Source organism: Hypomesus transpacificus, chromosome 8 (genome assembly GCF_021917145.1).
Source record: "Hypomesus transpacificus isolate Combined female chromosome 8, fHypTra1, whole genome shotgun sequence".
Classification (NCBI taxonomy): Eukaryota; Metazoa; Chordata; class Actinopteri; order Osmeriformes; family Osmeridae; genus Hypomesus; species Hypomesus transpacificus.
The window spans coordinates 9,485,672-9,498,473 of NC_061067.1; the positions used below are offsets into that span (position 1 = coordinate 9,485,672).

Consider the following 12,802-nt stretch of genomic DNA (forward strand, 5'->3'; position numbering starts at 1 on the left):
TGTGTGTATTTGAGTTACCTTGAAATAGTCGAAAGCACAGGAGGCACTCGTTCTCTCCAGATCAAAGGTCGTGAAGGTGTAGTTGATGGTGTTGCCCATGGTGGTTTGGATGGTCCAGCTGCACAGGGAGCTGAAGGGGTAGTTGTTGGGGTAGTTCAGGGACTCTAGTACCCCTCTGCTCTTGTTGCCAATGACTACACCCTCACAGTCTAGGGGGAAACACAGAGAAGGTTTTCTAAATGTTACTGACTTAGGGATACAGTACTTTGACAGAGTCCTGTGAATAGAATTTGATGGCTCAAAGCAAAGTGTAATTGTGACATTTCATGTGGATATTTTAATTAAAATTAAAATTAATTAATTCTACCACTGTAAGTCTACCCGTGATGTTTTTATCCAAGTCAGACAGAATGTGGGAGCCAGGTCGACCTCCCTCCTACTTCGCGGTTTAATTAGAGAGTCAGAGACCGAGAACATGGAGCAGAAAGAATGCCAAGCTGGCAAGGGCACCGGGACTAAACAAGACAGACTCCACTAGTGACCTCGTCTCCTTTCTGCAGCCCTTCCAAAGGGAACCAACGGCCGGGAGAATGAAACAGAGGTGCCCCTGTCTTAAAAGTCGTCATTCCTTTGTGAAGTGAGTATCTTAACGTCAAGTTCGCCGGGCTTGTTTTCAGCACGGTTCCCTGGTGAACCTCATATAACCCTGGCCGTTTCCATGGAAACCAAAGAAAGGGATTGTGGGGATGCCAACGTTGGTAACCTGGGTCCTGTTATGAACTGCGTGTCTGAGTGTGAGGTTGAAGTCGTTAGGGAATTTGAGGACTGTGTGTGTTGGATCAACAGGGTCATAAAGTGTGTGTGTGTGTGACAGAGGGGGTGAATGAGGGTGTGTGCGGTGACTCACTGGTCCTATAGGAAGCCAAGAAGCCCCCTGCACTGACGCTACTGTCCGTCCGTAGTTTAACATAGAGCTCGTTGTTGGAGGCGTTGATGGGCGCAGGGTTCACATTTCCACACAGCTTAGCCAGCTCTGGAGCATTGGTGCTGTTCCCGTCATATACCTGTATAGCACACACACACACACACACACACACATACACACAGTACATGCGGTTCATTTCCCATTCAGCCAAACTGGATGTACTGGTTTGTTTTGGACTTTCCAGTGTTAAAGACGTCTCCCTAACATTGGGGTGTTGTGGAGAGTGTGTGTGTGTCCCTTACCGCCAGGTAGTCAAAGCTACAGCTGCCGGCCTCCAGGTGGAAGTCTCCGAAGGTGAGCTGGAGCTGGCTGCCCTGGCTGGACCTGATCCTCCAGTAGCATTCCACGTTGGGGTGGTAGGGGAGGGGGTAGCCCGGTGAGGAGAACGCTCCACTGCTGGTGAACAGGTTCCCTCCACAGCCTGGTGGAGAGTGGAGGGGAGGGGGGTTTGGAAGAGGTGGCGGGTGGTTGGAGACCGTTCCGGTGGGCGAAGAATTGAAGGACATTCAGAAAGGTGTATGCGCTTACGTAGACATACTGTACACACACAAACACCCCCACACACACACACCTGTCTGCGTGCCATCCCAGTGGGCTGTGAAACCCCTTCTATTGATTACGTTGTCGGAACGGAACTTGATCCACAGGCGGTTGCTATGAGACACCAGGACCGGGGGTCCCTGATTGGAGCAGAACTTGCCAATCAAGGGTGACGTCTCGTAACCTCCATCTCTGAGAAAAGATGAAAGAAGAGAGAGAGAGAGACAGACAAAGAGAGAGACAAAGAGAGAGAGGTAGACAAAGCGAGAGAGAGAAAGACAGGGAGAGAGAGAGAGATGTACAAGTCAGAGAACATCGACATGAAGACAACTACAAGTCCAGAGAGCCTGAACCCGAGACGACGCCTCGTCTCTCCTGCGAGGCGTGAACCCGTCCTCTCTCACCTGATCTCCACGTAGTCAAAACCGCAGCTGGGCAGGTTGCCCTCCAGGTCAAAGTCGGTGAAGTTCAGCATGATCTGCATGTTGAGCTCCACGACGATGGTGAAGATGCACTCCCGGTTCAGGGGGTAGTTGTTGGGGTAGTTGGGGGAGCTGAACTCTCCCGTGGGAGCCGTGAACACCTCGCTGCAGTCTGAGGGAGAGCGGACGCAAAGAGAGGGAGAGATGGAGGGAGAAAGACAAGGTCCGAAAGGTTGAAGGATGAAATGGCGATGTGTGATGCAACAAGGCTGAGAGTGAGCAGTTCTATTTTAATCATCATTGTCGTCGTCCATTTTACCGTTGGAGAATGTACATGTAAACTAGGTTTGAACCCCCATTTGAACCCCATTAACCCTCGAAATGTCACAAGAAATGTTTGGGTGTTTATTTGTTTTTCTGTTGACGGTACCAGTGGTGGCATTGATGGAAATGTAGTTTGCGGCGAATCCCTCTATAGCCAGGCTGGTGTCTGACACAAACAGCACGGTCAACAGGTTGTCTGTGCTGGTTAGGGATGGAGGGACAGATCGCCCACAGTACCTAAACACACACACACACACAGACACACACAGGGGAAATCAGACAACACTTCAAATTAACACTGGGAATCTACACAGAAGAAAAAATCCCCAGATGTCATCACAAAAACTCAAAATACATATCCAAAATATTACACAGGTATATTTTTTTAAGGTAGTAAGAATTCCGTCAATCCTTAAGGTTCGGACTTGACTTCCATTCTTTTTATACCACCAGAGTAGTTCAATAGGCCAAACTGTGGTTGCCATGGTTTCGTATGGTCGCTTACCTGCCGATCTTGGTGCCCGTCTGCACAGTGCCATTGTCGTACACCTCCACGTAATCAAAGTCACAGTTGACGTGGTACTCCATGTTGAAGGAGGTGAACATGAGCCGGATGATGTTGCCGGGGACGACGGAAATGAACCAGGTGCAGTTGGCGCCGTGCGGGTAACCGTTGGGGTGGCCGGGACTTTTGAAGGAACCGGATGAGCTGATGAGAGTGCCCCCACAACCTGGGAGGAGGGGGGAGAGAGAAACAGAGGGGGAGAGAGAGGGCAGGGGAGAAAGAAAAGGAGAAATAAACAGAGAGAGAGCGAGAGCGCAAGAAAGAGGGAGAGAAAGAGAGAGAGGGGAAGAGAGAAAGCGAGAGCGGACGGGGAGAACAGGAGAGAGGATAAGAGGAACGGACCTAGTCCTCTCACCAACATAAATCCCTTATCCACATCCCCTCCACATACCACGCTGTCTGGAGAGAGGACTTACCATCCATGACCTTGTCGTAGGCGGCCGTGAAGCCCATGTTGCTGACCGAGGCGTCGGTCTTGAAGCGGATGTACAGGGACCTCTGGGTGGACCGGATCATGGGGGGTGCTGTGCCGCCACAGTATTGTCCAATCAGAGGAGAGCTGACCGTGGAACCATCTCTGACCTACAGAGAGTGTTGTTTATCTTTCGGTCAGATATCACCGATTCCGTGTTACGTATGTGCAGCGAATGTCGAAACATCACACACGCTCCATGGCGACATACTTCAACAAAGTCGTATCGACAGGTTCCACCCTCGATGTCGAAGGACAGGAAGTTGAGCGTGACGATGTATCCTATGGGCTGGTTGATGACCCACTCGCACTCCTTGTTGTGGGGGTAGGCCACGGGGTGGAAGGGCGATCGAATCTGACCCGTCCCTGAGAAAGTGCCACCACAACCTGGGGAGAAACGGAGGAGGGAGAGGGAGACTTGGGTGAGGCCGGGACAGGGACTAGGAACATTTGCGTGAATTCAGTTTTCTGTCACAGAACATTCCGGTCATTTCCAGTACTGTTTGGCCTGCTGCCTCCCGCAGCACCGCACTTGCGTGTGAGAGGAACACACACACACATTCGGAAGCACATCAGATATTCATACTGGGACTCCACACAGCTCTGCTAATGCAGGCCGTCGGACGCCCCATTACCACAGGGAGACGGAGGGGGTTTGTAGAGTGGAGAGGTGGATTGAGGGGAGGGAGGGTGGCGGGGGTTGGATGGATGAAGGGAATCGCGGAGGGGAGGATGGAGGGAAGGAGGGATAGGGGCATAAAAAGCTCGCTTGGCTGACCTTCAGGGTTTCTTCTGCACGGTTCAAGAGCATGTTTAATCACAGGCAAAAGTGCTAGCGGAGCAGAACCATCTATGCCTGTATAATAGGTGCGGTAAATCACATACACACACACACACATGCATGCACACATACACACACACACCCACGGGAGCGTCAGCTTAATTTACAAGCCCTTTTTATTTCCATCTCACACAGCCCCACCCAGCCTAACTGCAGCGGGCTGGAAGTACCCCCTACTGGGGGGCTGGGGGGAAGGAGGGGTATGGGTAAGGAAAACGTCATTACCAGGAGAGAGATCAATGAGATAAGGGTTTGGCAGAGCCCAGGATAGGGGATCTCTAACCCGTAGAGACCAGCCTCTCCAGTCTACACGGCTGCACCACCTCCAGTCCCTATCTGCCCCAGCTTCAGACAAGGGCGTCATGGATCTTAACTATTCGAGTACCCCAAGTCTCTTCTCAGACTTGGAGATACCGTGTTGTGCAGCACAAACGGAGGTTCTTTTGGAGGTCTCACCGACTTCGTAGAGGGCCCTGAAGCCAGACCTGCTGACTGAGCTGTCTGATTTGAAGCGCAGCCAGAGGAAGTGGGAGGTGGTGGAGATGGGCGCAGGCAGGGTGGTGCCGCAGTACTTCCCGATCAGGGGAGCTGTCTCGCTGGCACCGTCACGCACCTGCGAGGGGGGAGGAGGTGGAGGAGTTGGTAGAGGAAGAGGAGTTGGAAAAGGAGGAGGTGGTGAAGGTGGAGGAGGTGGAGGTAGGATATATAAATACAGTCCCCGGATCCCCATAAACAAATATAAATCTTCTCATAATTCCGTTCAACAGTAAACAACTCCACATAAAATGACACAAACGATCACATTCTTATCAGCACCCCCCCCCCCCCCACACACACACACACACACGCACACACTCACACACACACACGATGCCCGCCTCCCACCTCCACATAGTCGAACAGGCATCCAGTGTGCGTCTCCAGGTCCATGTGAGTGAAGTTGAGGGACACCACTTCTCCGACAGGAAGTCGGAGGACGTAGATGCACTGGCGGTTGTGAGCGTAGCTGTTGGGCCAGTTAGGAGAGATGAGGATGCCTTCGCTCTCCGTGAAAGTCCCTCCACACCCGGGGTCAGCTGAGACACACACAGGCACCAGGAAATAAAGTCAGGCTGATCCCCAAAACAGGAAGTGGATTGAAAACAAACCAAATTGAGAGAAGGATTGACAAAAATCTTAATGCTGGGAAAACCTCTCCCCGAGAGTGGTTTGAACGTTTTTTTTACTGTGAGAAGAGTGTAATTGTGTGTGTGTGTGTATATTCAATGTCATGACCACAGAAACGAGTCTTACACGGGGTGGTTATGTAGGTGATGTGGAAACCTCTGTCGTTTGTGATGAAGTCAGAGTGGAAGTGGACCCAGGCTGCAGGGCCCGTGGTCCGGACTGGAGCGGGGGAGGAGGAACTGCAGTACTTCCCCAGAAGCGGGTCTTCTGGGAGGAGACCATCCCGGATCTAGAACCCAAGGGAACCCAGATTAGTTAAGGCAGGTGGAGAGAGCACCTTCCCTGAAGCTTCTTGCTGACTTTCCTCCCACCTTTCCTTTCTTTGTTGGTTTGTTTCCTTCTTTCTTTCTTCCTTCATTTATTCATTCATTCTTAGTTCATTCTTTAATTCATTCAGTCATTAGTCCTCAATGGGACTGCCTCAGTGTTGCCATGGCGCCTCACCTCCAGGTAGTCATATTCACAGTCGGGGTGATTTTCCAGGCTGAGTGTTCCGAAAGCGAAGGTGATGAGCAGGCCAGGGCCTACGTCCAGCATCCAGTAACAGTCCCGACCCGGGGGGTAGTTGCCAGGGTAACCGGGTGAGTTGATGTTTCCATGGGGAGCGGTTAGCTGGCCACCACATACTGGGGACACGCAGAAACACAGATTTTAGATTCAGAGACTCACACATATTATATACACAAACTTATATTCTCATACACACACACCCATACACACACACACACACACACACAGTCACACACAGTCACACTTACACACACACATACAAACACACTCACTCACACCCACACACACACATATACTCACTCTCACACACACACACACACACACACACACTTACTCACACACACTCACTCACACCCACACACACACACATATACTCACTCTCACACACACACACACACTTACTCACACACACTCACTCACTCACACACACTCACACACACACACACACACACTCACTCACTCCCTCACACACACACACACACACCTGGGTCCTGAGACTCCCAGGCCACAGTGAAGCCCCCGGCGCTGACCGAGTGGTCGGAGCGGAACCAGAAGTACAGTGCATTGTGGGAGCTGTGGAGTTCGGCCGGAGCGTTGGTGCCGCAGTATTTCCCCAGCATGAAGGAGGAGGCGCTGTCGCCATCGTGGATCTGCAGGAAGTCAAAGTTACAGTTGGCGCTGTGCTCCAGGTCGAAGTGAGGGAACGTGATGCGCAGAATCTGGAGGGAGAGAGAAGGAAAAAAACACAGAACGTCTGGTTAGGTCCACACGTTCTACGGCAGGATAGAACACTCTGTGTGAAGACCCCCCCAAAAATGGTTGCCATCCGATCGACGTCCAAACACTGACCTTGCTGGCGTCCGCTCGGATCACCCAGGCACAGCTGACCGCATGGTCGTACTGGTCACTGCCAGGGGTGTTGGGGTAGCTGAAGGTTCCGGCTGGACCATACAGGTTGCCACCGCACGCTGAAACACACACACACAGGTTATAAGACACACATTTAGTCATTTAGCAGACGCTCTTATCCAGAGCGATTTACAGTAAGTACATTCCCCCCGAGGCAAGTAGGGTGAAGGGCCTTGCCCAAGGACCACAACGTCATTTGATGTGGCCGGGAATCGAACTGGAAACCTTCAGATTACTAGCCCAATTCCCTAACCGCTCAGCCACCTGACTCCCTGTACACACACACCCACTGCACGAATCCAATGACACGGCGCAACACCTCAGAACTCTCAATCTCTGCCCGCCCCACTAATACCCTCCCACCCTCCCCCCACACAAACCCCCCCTCCCCAGGCCTCTTACCTTGCTGGGGGGTCTGGCAGAGCGGGCCCGTCCACTGGTCGTTGCAGGTGCAGGTGAAGCCGTTGAGGCCGTCGGTGCAGGTGCCCCCGTTCTGACAGGGGCTGCTGGCACACTCGTTGACGTTCTGGTCGCAGTTCACCCCGCCCCAGCCCGGGCTGCAGGTGCACATGTACCCCTGGCTGCTGGTGGTTGGCTGGGGTGGACGGACAACAGTAATTTCCCCCAATCACATCTCACAACCGAGCCCTGCTATGCCTGTTGCCGGGTGGACCAGGATGGGTCGAGTCCACACCGGTTGGGGCTGAGTGACTCACCACACACTGGCCGTTGATACAGGGGTTGTGGGTCTGGCAGACGTCGCTGGTCTGGGTGCAGCCTGTGGGGCCGTAGCCATTGCCCACGTACCCTGGAGGACAGGTGCACACTGGGAGACTGGAGCCTGGAGGACAGGGGGGACGTTAGAGTTTTACCACATGCTGGAGGTGAAGGGGCCACAGTGATAATTGAAGTAGCTTTGGTAGGCTGCCGCTTAGCAATAGATATGGTACGTGAAGAAATCAAGAAATATAAAGATATGACTATACGAGTGCAATGTAAGATGTTAGGTATCTGTATTCTGGTCTGTTTAGGAGGAAACTATGCTTGAAATGATTGTTAACATTACATTACAGAGGCCACAATATATGACTGTTGTCTGTCAGGCACTCGACTTAACTTCTCAGAACAAGGATCTGGTGAAACGATCCTTATGAATGTAAAAAAAAAAGCTTAAAGCGTAATTAAAGTTTAAAGAATGTACAAGAAGGATTGGGTAGGTAAGGTTGGGTAACATGTCAGGCTATTTCCTTCCTCCTTTGCTGTCTCTGTGTGATTTTATGACCCTATCATCATCAAAGTAAAGATTTGCTCCCTTTAAACTGGGTGTAACCGGTTGGTACAGCTGTAAACACCTGACTTAATGGCTCGGTCTTATGCACACTGCAGGTGATCATGAGATGCAGTAAATACTGAAAGATAAGGCTGTGTGTGCGTGTGTGTGCAGGTGCGCACATGTTATGGACATTTGTGGGACAGATATTGACTAAGGTTTTTTTTTTTTACCGAAGAAACATCCATATCAGCGTCCGTGCGTGTGCGTGCGTGTGTGTACCTGGCGTGGCGGTGCAGGTAGCCATGGGATAGCACCCTCCATTGTTGCTGGCACAGATGTTCACCTTAGTGCAAGACCTTCCATCGCCCTCATATCCTGCACAGGGACCAACAAATCCATGAACCAAGCGAGTAACCACTCTCCTCACCGTGACATCCTGTCTGTATTTACATGCACCGTGTTACCAAACTTCACAAGTGACATCACGCTCTCAGACCTGGAGGACAGGTTCCACAGTGGTAGGAACCCATGGTGTTGAGGCATGGCACCATGGGAGAGGTGGAGCAGCCGCCGTTGTTGGTGGAGCACTCGTTCACGTCCTGGCAGCTGTACCCGTTGCCGTGCCAACCTGAGGAGAAGCATGGCACCCGCTGTAGTAGGGTAGAGGGTCACGCTGTTGCGTTTGACTGCCGCACGGTCTACTGTATCTGTCTCTCTCTCATTCTCTGTCAGACAAACACACGACACACGCTCACACACACACCCCCAGACATGGACAGCTCTACCACTTTGGCTGGTCGTCCGGGGAGGCGATTCAATCAGGATGTTACTATTTTCAGAGTACTGAGACAAGATCCAAAGCGTGCCTAGTCAGATCATGATCTCTGATTCAGGTCCTGCTCAGGGAGAGCAGAGTTCCAGGCAGTCTATCGCCAGTGTTGCACTGTCCTGTGTTCCCAGTCTCTAGAATCTTCTAGTTCTTCTAGAATCGTCGAGTGACTTCTTTCTTTCCATCCCATAAAGCATTGCGGAAGGGATCCGACCTCAGGTCAGAGGGCTCACCTGCAGGGCAAGAGCCACAGTAGAAGGAGCCTGGAGTGTTGAAGCAGTCCACTGGAGGGTTTCCGGAGCAGGGCTTGGTCGGAAGGCTACACTCGTCCACGTCTGCCGTGCATGCTGGGATACCAGGCGGAGAGCCCCATCCCGTCTCACAAATACACTTGTACATGGGCTGCACAGACACAAGAGCACAGGGCATGGATGGATTCCTGTTGACACGACTGGTCTAGTTTCACTGGAATATTCAATCGAATGTGTACATATAATATGCATTTTGAAGCTGTGCTCTCATGATGCATTTTTACACGAGCCATTAAATATGTCGATTTCAATAGATTTACTTTGAGTTCATAGAGCCATAGCCATTTATGTTTGTAAGTGAGCCGTTTTGAAAGGTCACGGCATAATACATGACCCGTCAAGATGACCTATCTAGAATGAGAGAGTGTAATTGACTACCCAGCGTGCTGGGGCGGTACTGGTTAATTATGAAAAACATTTCTTAACCTCCGATGGGGGTCCTTAATCAAGCTTTGTTCCAACGAGCCGTGTCTCGTCCAAACTAATTGGCCATTCATCTCCGAGAGCTAATTGCGCGGAGCAGGGAAGAGCGCTTGGCTGTGAGGAATGTTCTAGTCTAGTCATAATTAATGAAAGCCACTTAGCCAGTACGGAGAAAACCACGGTCTAGTCAGGGAAGACCATTGGTTTTCCATGTAACTGAATAGAGCTGAAAAGAAACTGCTGTGACTCCACACCTATGAAGGGATAGACTAAAGGGCTGCTCAGTGTTTGTGTCCATTCTGGTGCCCTAAGCGAGATCCGCAACCCCTTTTTGATTTGACTAATCTAAACACAAAACACATTTTAAAAAGTGGAACAGCAGATGCGGGAAAAATAATCTCTCTTTATCTCACATGACAATTGAAGAAGTCTTAACGTGACTCGTAAAAACTTGATATTCATTTATAATATGATTTGATAAACAATACATGGTATTGTCCCCCAAATATTGGTATTATTGAGGGGTGACCGACCCCCTGGGTGATGCCCTAGGTTGCCTATGTCCTGACACGCCCCTGCAGAAACCACACAACTCAGACATAAACGAAGGCTGGAGAGGTTCCCACAGAGATAGGACTTCTGTCTTTATCCCCGAATCTATCCCTGTCGAGAATGTTCCAGACCGAGAGAGTCAGAGGTACCTGGTTGGGAACGACCCTGTCCGCGTCGATACACATCCCGTGCACGCACAGATCCTGGGCTCCGCCCCTGCAGTCGTCGTAGCGAACCGTGCACTGGGACCCCGACCATTCCGGAGAACAAGTGCACCTGATGGGGGGAGAGAGGAGGACAGAGGTCGACCCGTTCAACTTGCATGGTAACACCAGTGCTGAAACGCTGAGGGGTGATGGGCGAGGGGGGATAGGGGAGGAGTGATGGGCGAGGGCTGAGGGGCGAGGGGTGATGGGCGAGGGTTGAGGGCCGAGGGGGGATGGGGGAGGAGTGATGGGTGAGGGCTGAGGGGCGAGGGCTTACGTAAAGGATCCGGGCGTGTTGACACACGTCGCCCCGTTCTGGCAACCCTGGGCCGACCCCGTCAGAGTCTGACATTCATTCACATCCGCAGCACAGTTAGGGCCCTGCGGTGAATAACACACACACACACACACACACACAAAACCACCATTGTTTATTCAACACACTAGCACGTCTCTGGTTTTGTGACCCTGTGTGGTGGGGGTGTAGGACTCACCCCCCAGTTGCTGGGGCACATGCAGCGAAAGGAGTCCAGGAGGTCCAGGCAGGTGCCTCCGTTCTGACAGGGGTTACTGGTGCACGTCCTCCTCTGAACCGTCTGGAGGGGCAACGAGAGAGAGGGGGAGGGGGGACGGGGGAGGGGGGGGGGACGGGGGAGGGGGGGGGGGACGGGGGGGATGCTCATGGTCACACAAGGCCGTCGCAGACCAGGACGGCTCTGGAACGACGTGGGTGGATAAGGGCCTGTACGTTTACCTGTTCCAATGCTGTGACTTTTGTTTCGAGTGAAGTAACCTGAAAGGAGGGAAGGAAAACAAGATGGATGGATTAACAACAGCTGATCGAGGCTATATGGTGTATGGACTGACGATAGACCATGGCACGGAGTGTTGGGAGGGAGTCAGATGGCTGAGCGGTGAGGGAGTCGGGTTAGTAATCAGAAAGTTGCCGGATCGATTCCCCGCCGTGCCAAATGACGTTGTGTCCTTGGGCAAGGCACTTCACCCTACTTGCCTCGGGGGGAATGTCCCTGTACTTACTGTCAGTCGCTCTGGATAAGAGCGTCTACTAAATGATTATATGTAAATGTGTCTGACCTTTGTTTCAAGCTCCTGGAGTTTGTTGGTGACCTCAGGTGACGTTCCCCCGCCACTGGCTTTTATAGTGTCGATGTCAGCTTTGTTAGTCTTGATCTGAAATCACAAAAGGAATGACAACGTGTAATATTAGAACATCGTGGGTCCTGTCATCACACAGTCGTTGTTTCAATCAAAATGTGCTTTAGAGATAGAGAAGTTGTAAAAAGTAATAATATTTTTATGGTGGACCGGCTTCCAACAGAAATGCTGTGTCTGCGGGCCGCAGGTAATGATTCACCTGCTCATGTGAGAGCCAGCAGCTCTGTAGTCATACACGCTCATAGGAACATTCTAGAAAGATGCAATATTTGGAATAGGGTCAGCAGAACCTTAACCATAACCCATTCACGCCAATGGCTACCTCAAAATGTCAGCAAGGTTAGGACCAGATTAGATAAAAGAATCATCTCAATGTTGTGGGTGCCATTTCCATGGGGACGCTAACAACATCACAAGGTTTGATCCAATTAGAATACAACAGACACACATTCAGAAAACTGAAGCCCCAGATACCGGAACCGAGAGAAGAGATTCACAACAGGGATGCACACTGAAATATGTGTTTGTGCCTGTGTTTGTATGTGTGTGTGTGACGTGTGTGCCGTGTGTGCCGTGTCCTCACCTGACTCATGAGTTGTGTGAGGTCCTCGTTCCCCACTTTAACAGAGCCTGCTCCGGAGGTCTGGAAGCGGATCTCTTTGTTGTCTCCCGTGGAGAAGACCAGGTGACCGTTGTCTGATAGCATCCGTGGCCTACAGACATATACACCAGTAACATGTTTCTCGGAATACTAAATGTGTCCCCCCCCCCCCCCCCCCCAAGTTAAATAATATGACAAGGACGATCCCATTCCTGATATTGTGTGAGTTTCAAGACACGTGACACAGCATTTCAAACCAAAGATGCGTCCATTTAATAACTTACAGTAGAGTCGATGTTGAGAAATACCAAACATAAAATGAGTGTGCATTACATCAAAACACCAAACTAAACAGACACATGTTGTTCTTCCGTCATCCAAAGCCCTCACATTACACCAAACACATTTCAATGGATACAAACCGTGATCGCCCAAACTCACTGGTCATTGCTGAGGTCCCTCTTGCTGCGTCCGTGGCCGTGCCCCCCCGGGTCCCCCTGCAGTCCTGCGAGGAAGAGGAGGCCGAACACCAACCAGACGGGCCGCTGTGTCCAAGCCATGCTGAGAGAGCTGCCCCCAGACGCTACCGACACTTTTCTGTTGTCTGAACCAGCTCTGTGCTCCAGTGACTCTGGA

At 51.4% G+C, this 12,802-nt stretch overlaps 1 protein-coding gene across 1 annotated transcript in view; it reads right to left on the bottom strand.

The window, feature by feature from the left end:
• The window catches only part of cubn (cubilin (intrinsic factor-cobalamin receptor)), a 35,208-nt gene extending 22,482 nt beyond the window's left edge, over window positions 1-12,726 (bottom strand). Inside the window, exons 1-27 of the mRNA XM_047024075.1 lie at window positions 12,608-12,726; window positions 12,149-12,278; window positions 11,485-11,580; window positions 11,144-11,182; window positions 10,884-10,985; window positions 10,667-10,770; window positions 10,333-10,459; window positions 9,131-9,299; window positions 8,565-8,696; window positions 8,348-8,443; window positions 7,515-7,636; window positions 7,198-7,390; window positions 6,736-6,854; window positions 6,371-6,605; window positions 5,821-6,002; window positions 5,443-5,605; window positions 5,035-5,225; window positions 4,606-4,762; window positions 3,520-3,695; window positions 3,253-3,418; window positions 2,777-3,002; window positions 2,378-2,508; window positions 1,930-2,119; window positions 1,557-1,717; window positions 1,228-1,406; window positions 908-1,064; window positions 19-209 (exon numbers count right to left, since the gene is read on the bottom strand). Of these exons, the coding sequence (XP_046880031.1) occupies window positions 19-209; window positions 908-1,064; window positions 1,228-1,406; window positions 1,557-1,717; window positions 1,930-2,119; window positions 2,378-2,508; window positions 2,777-3,002; window positions 3,253-3,418; window positions 3,520-3,695; window positions 4,606-4,762; window positions 5,035-5,225; window positions 5,443-5,605; window positions 5,821-6,002; window positions 6,371-6,605; window positions 6,736-6,854; window positions 7,198-7,390; window positions 7,515-7,636; window positions 8,348-8,443; window positions 8,565-8,696; window positions 9,131-9,299; window positions 10,333-10,459; window positions 10,667-10,770; window positions 10,884-10,985; window positions 11,144-11,182; window positions 11,485-11,580; window positions 12,149-12,278; window positions 12,608-12,726 (4,053 nt within the window). The remainder of the gene's footprint in view (window positions 1-18; window positions 210-907; window positions 1,065-1,227; window positions 1,407-1,556; window positions 1,718-1,929; window positions 2,120-2,377; window positions 2,509-2,776; window positions 3,003-3,252; window positions 3,419-3,519; window positions 3,696-4,605; window positions 4,763-5,034; window positions 5,226-5,442; window positions 5,606-5,820; window positions 6,003-6,370; window positions 6,606-6,735; window positions 6,855-7,197; window positions 7,391-7,514; window positions 7,637-8,347; window positions 8,444-8,564; window positions 8,697-9,130; window positions 9,300-10,332; window positions 10,460-10,666; window positions 10,771-10,883; window positions 10,986-11,143; window positions 11,183-11,484; window positions 11,581-12,148; window positions 12,279-12,607) is intronic.
• Between the last annotated feature and the right edge of the window lie 76 nt (window positions 12,727-12,802).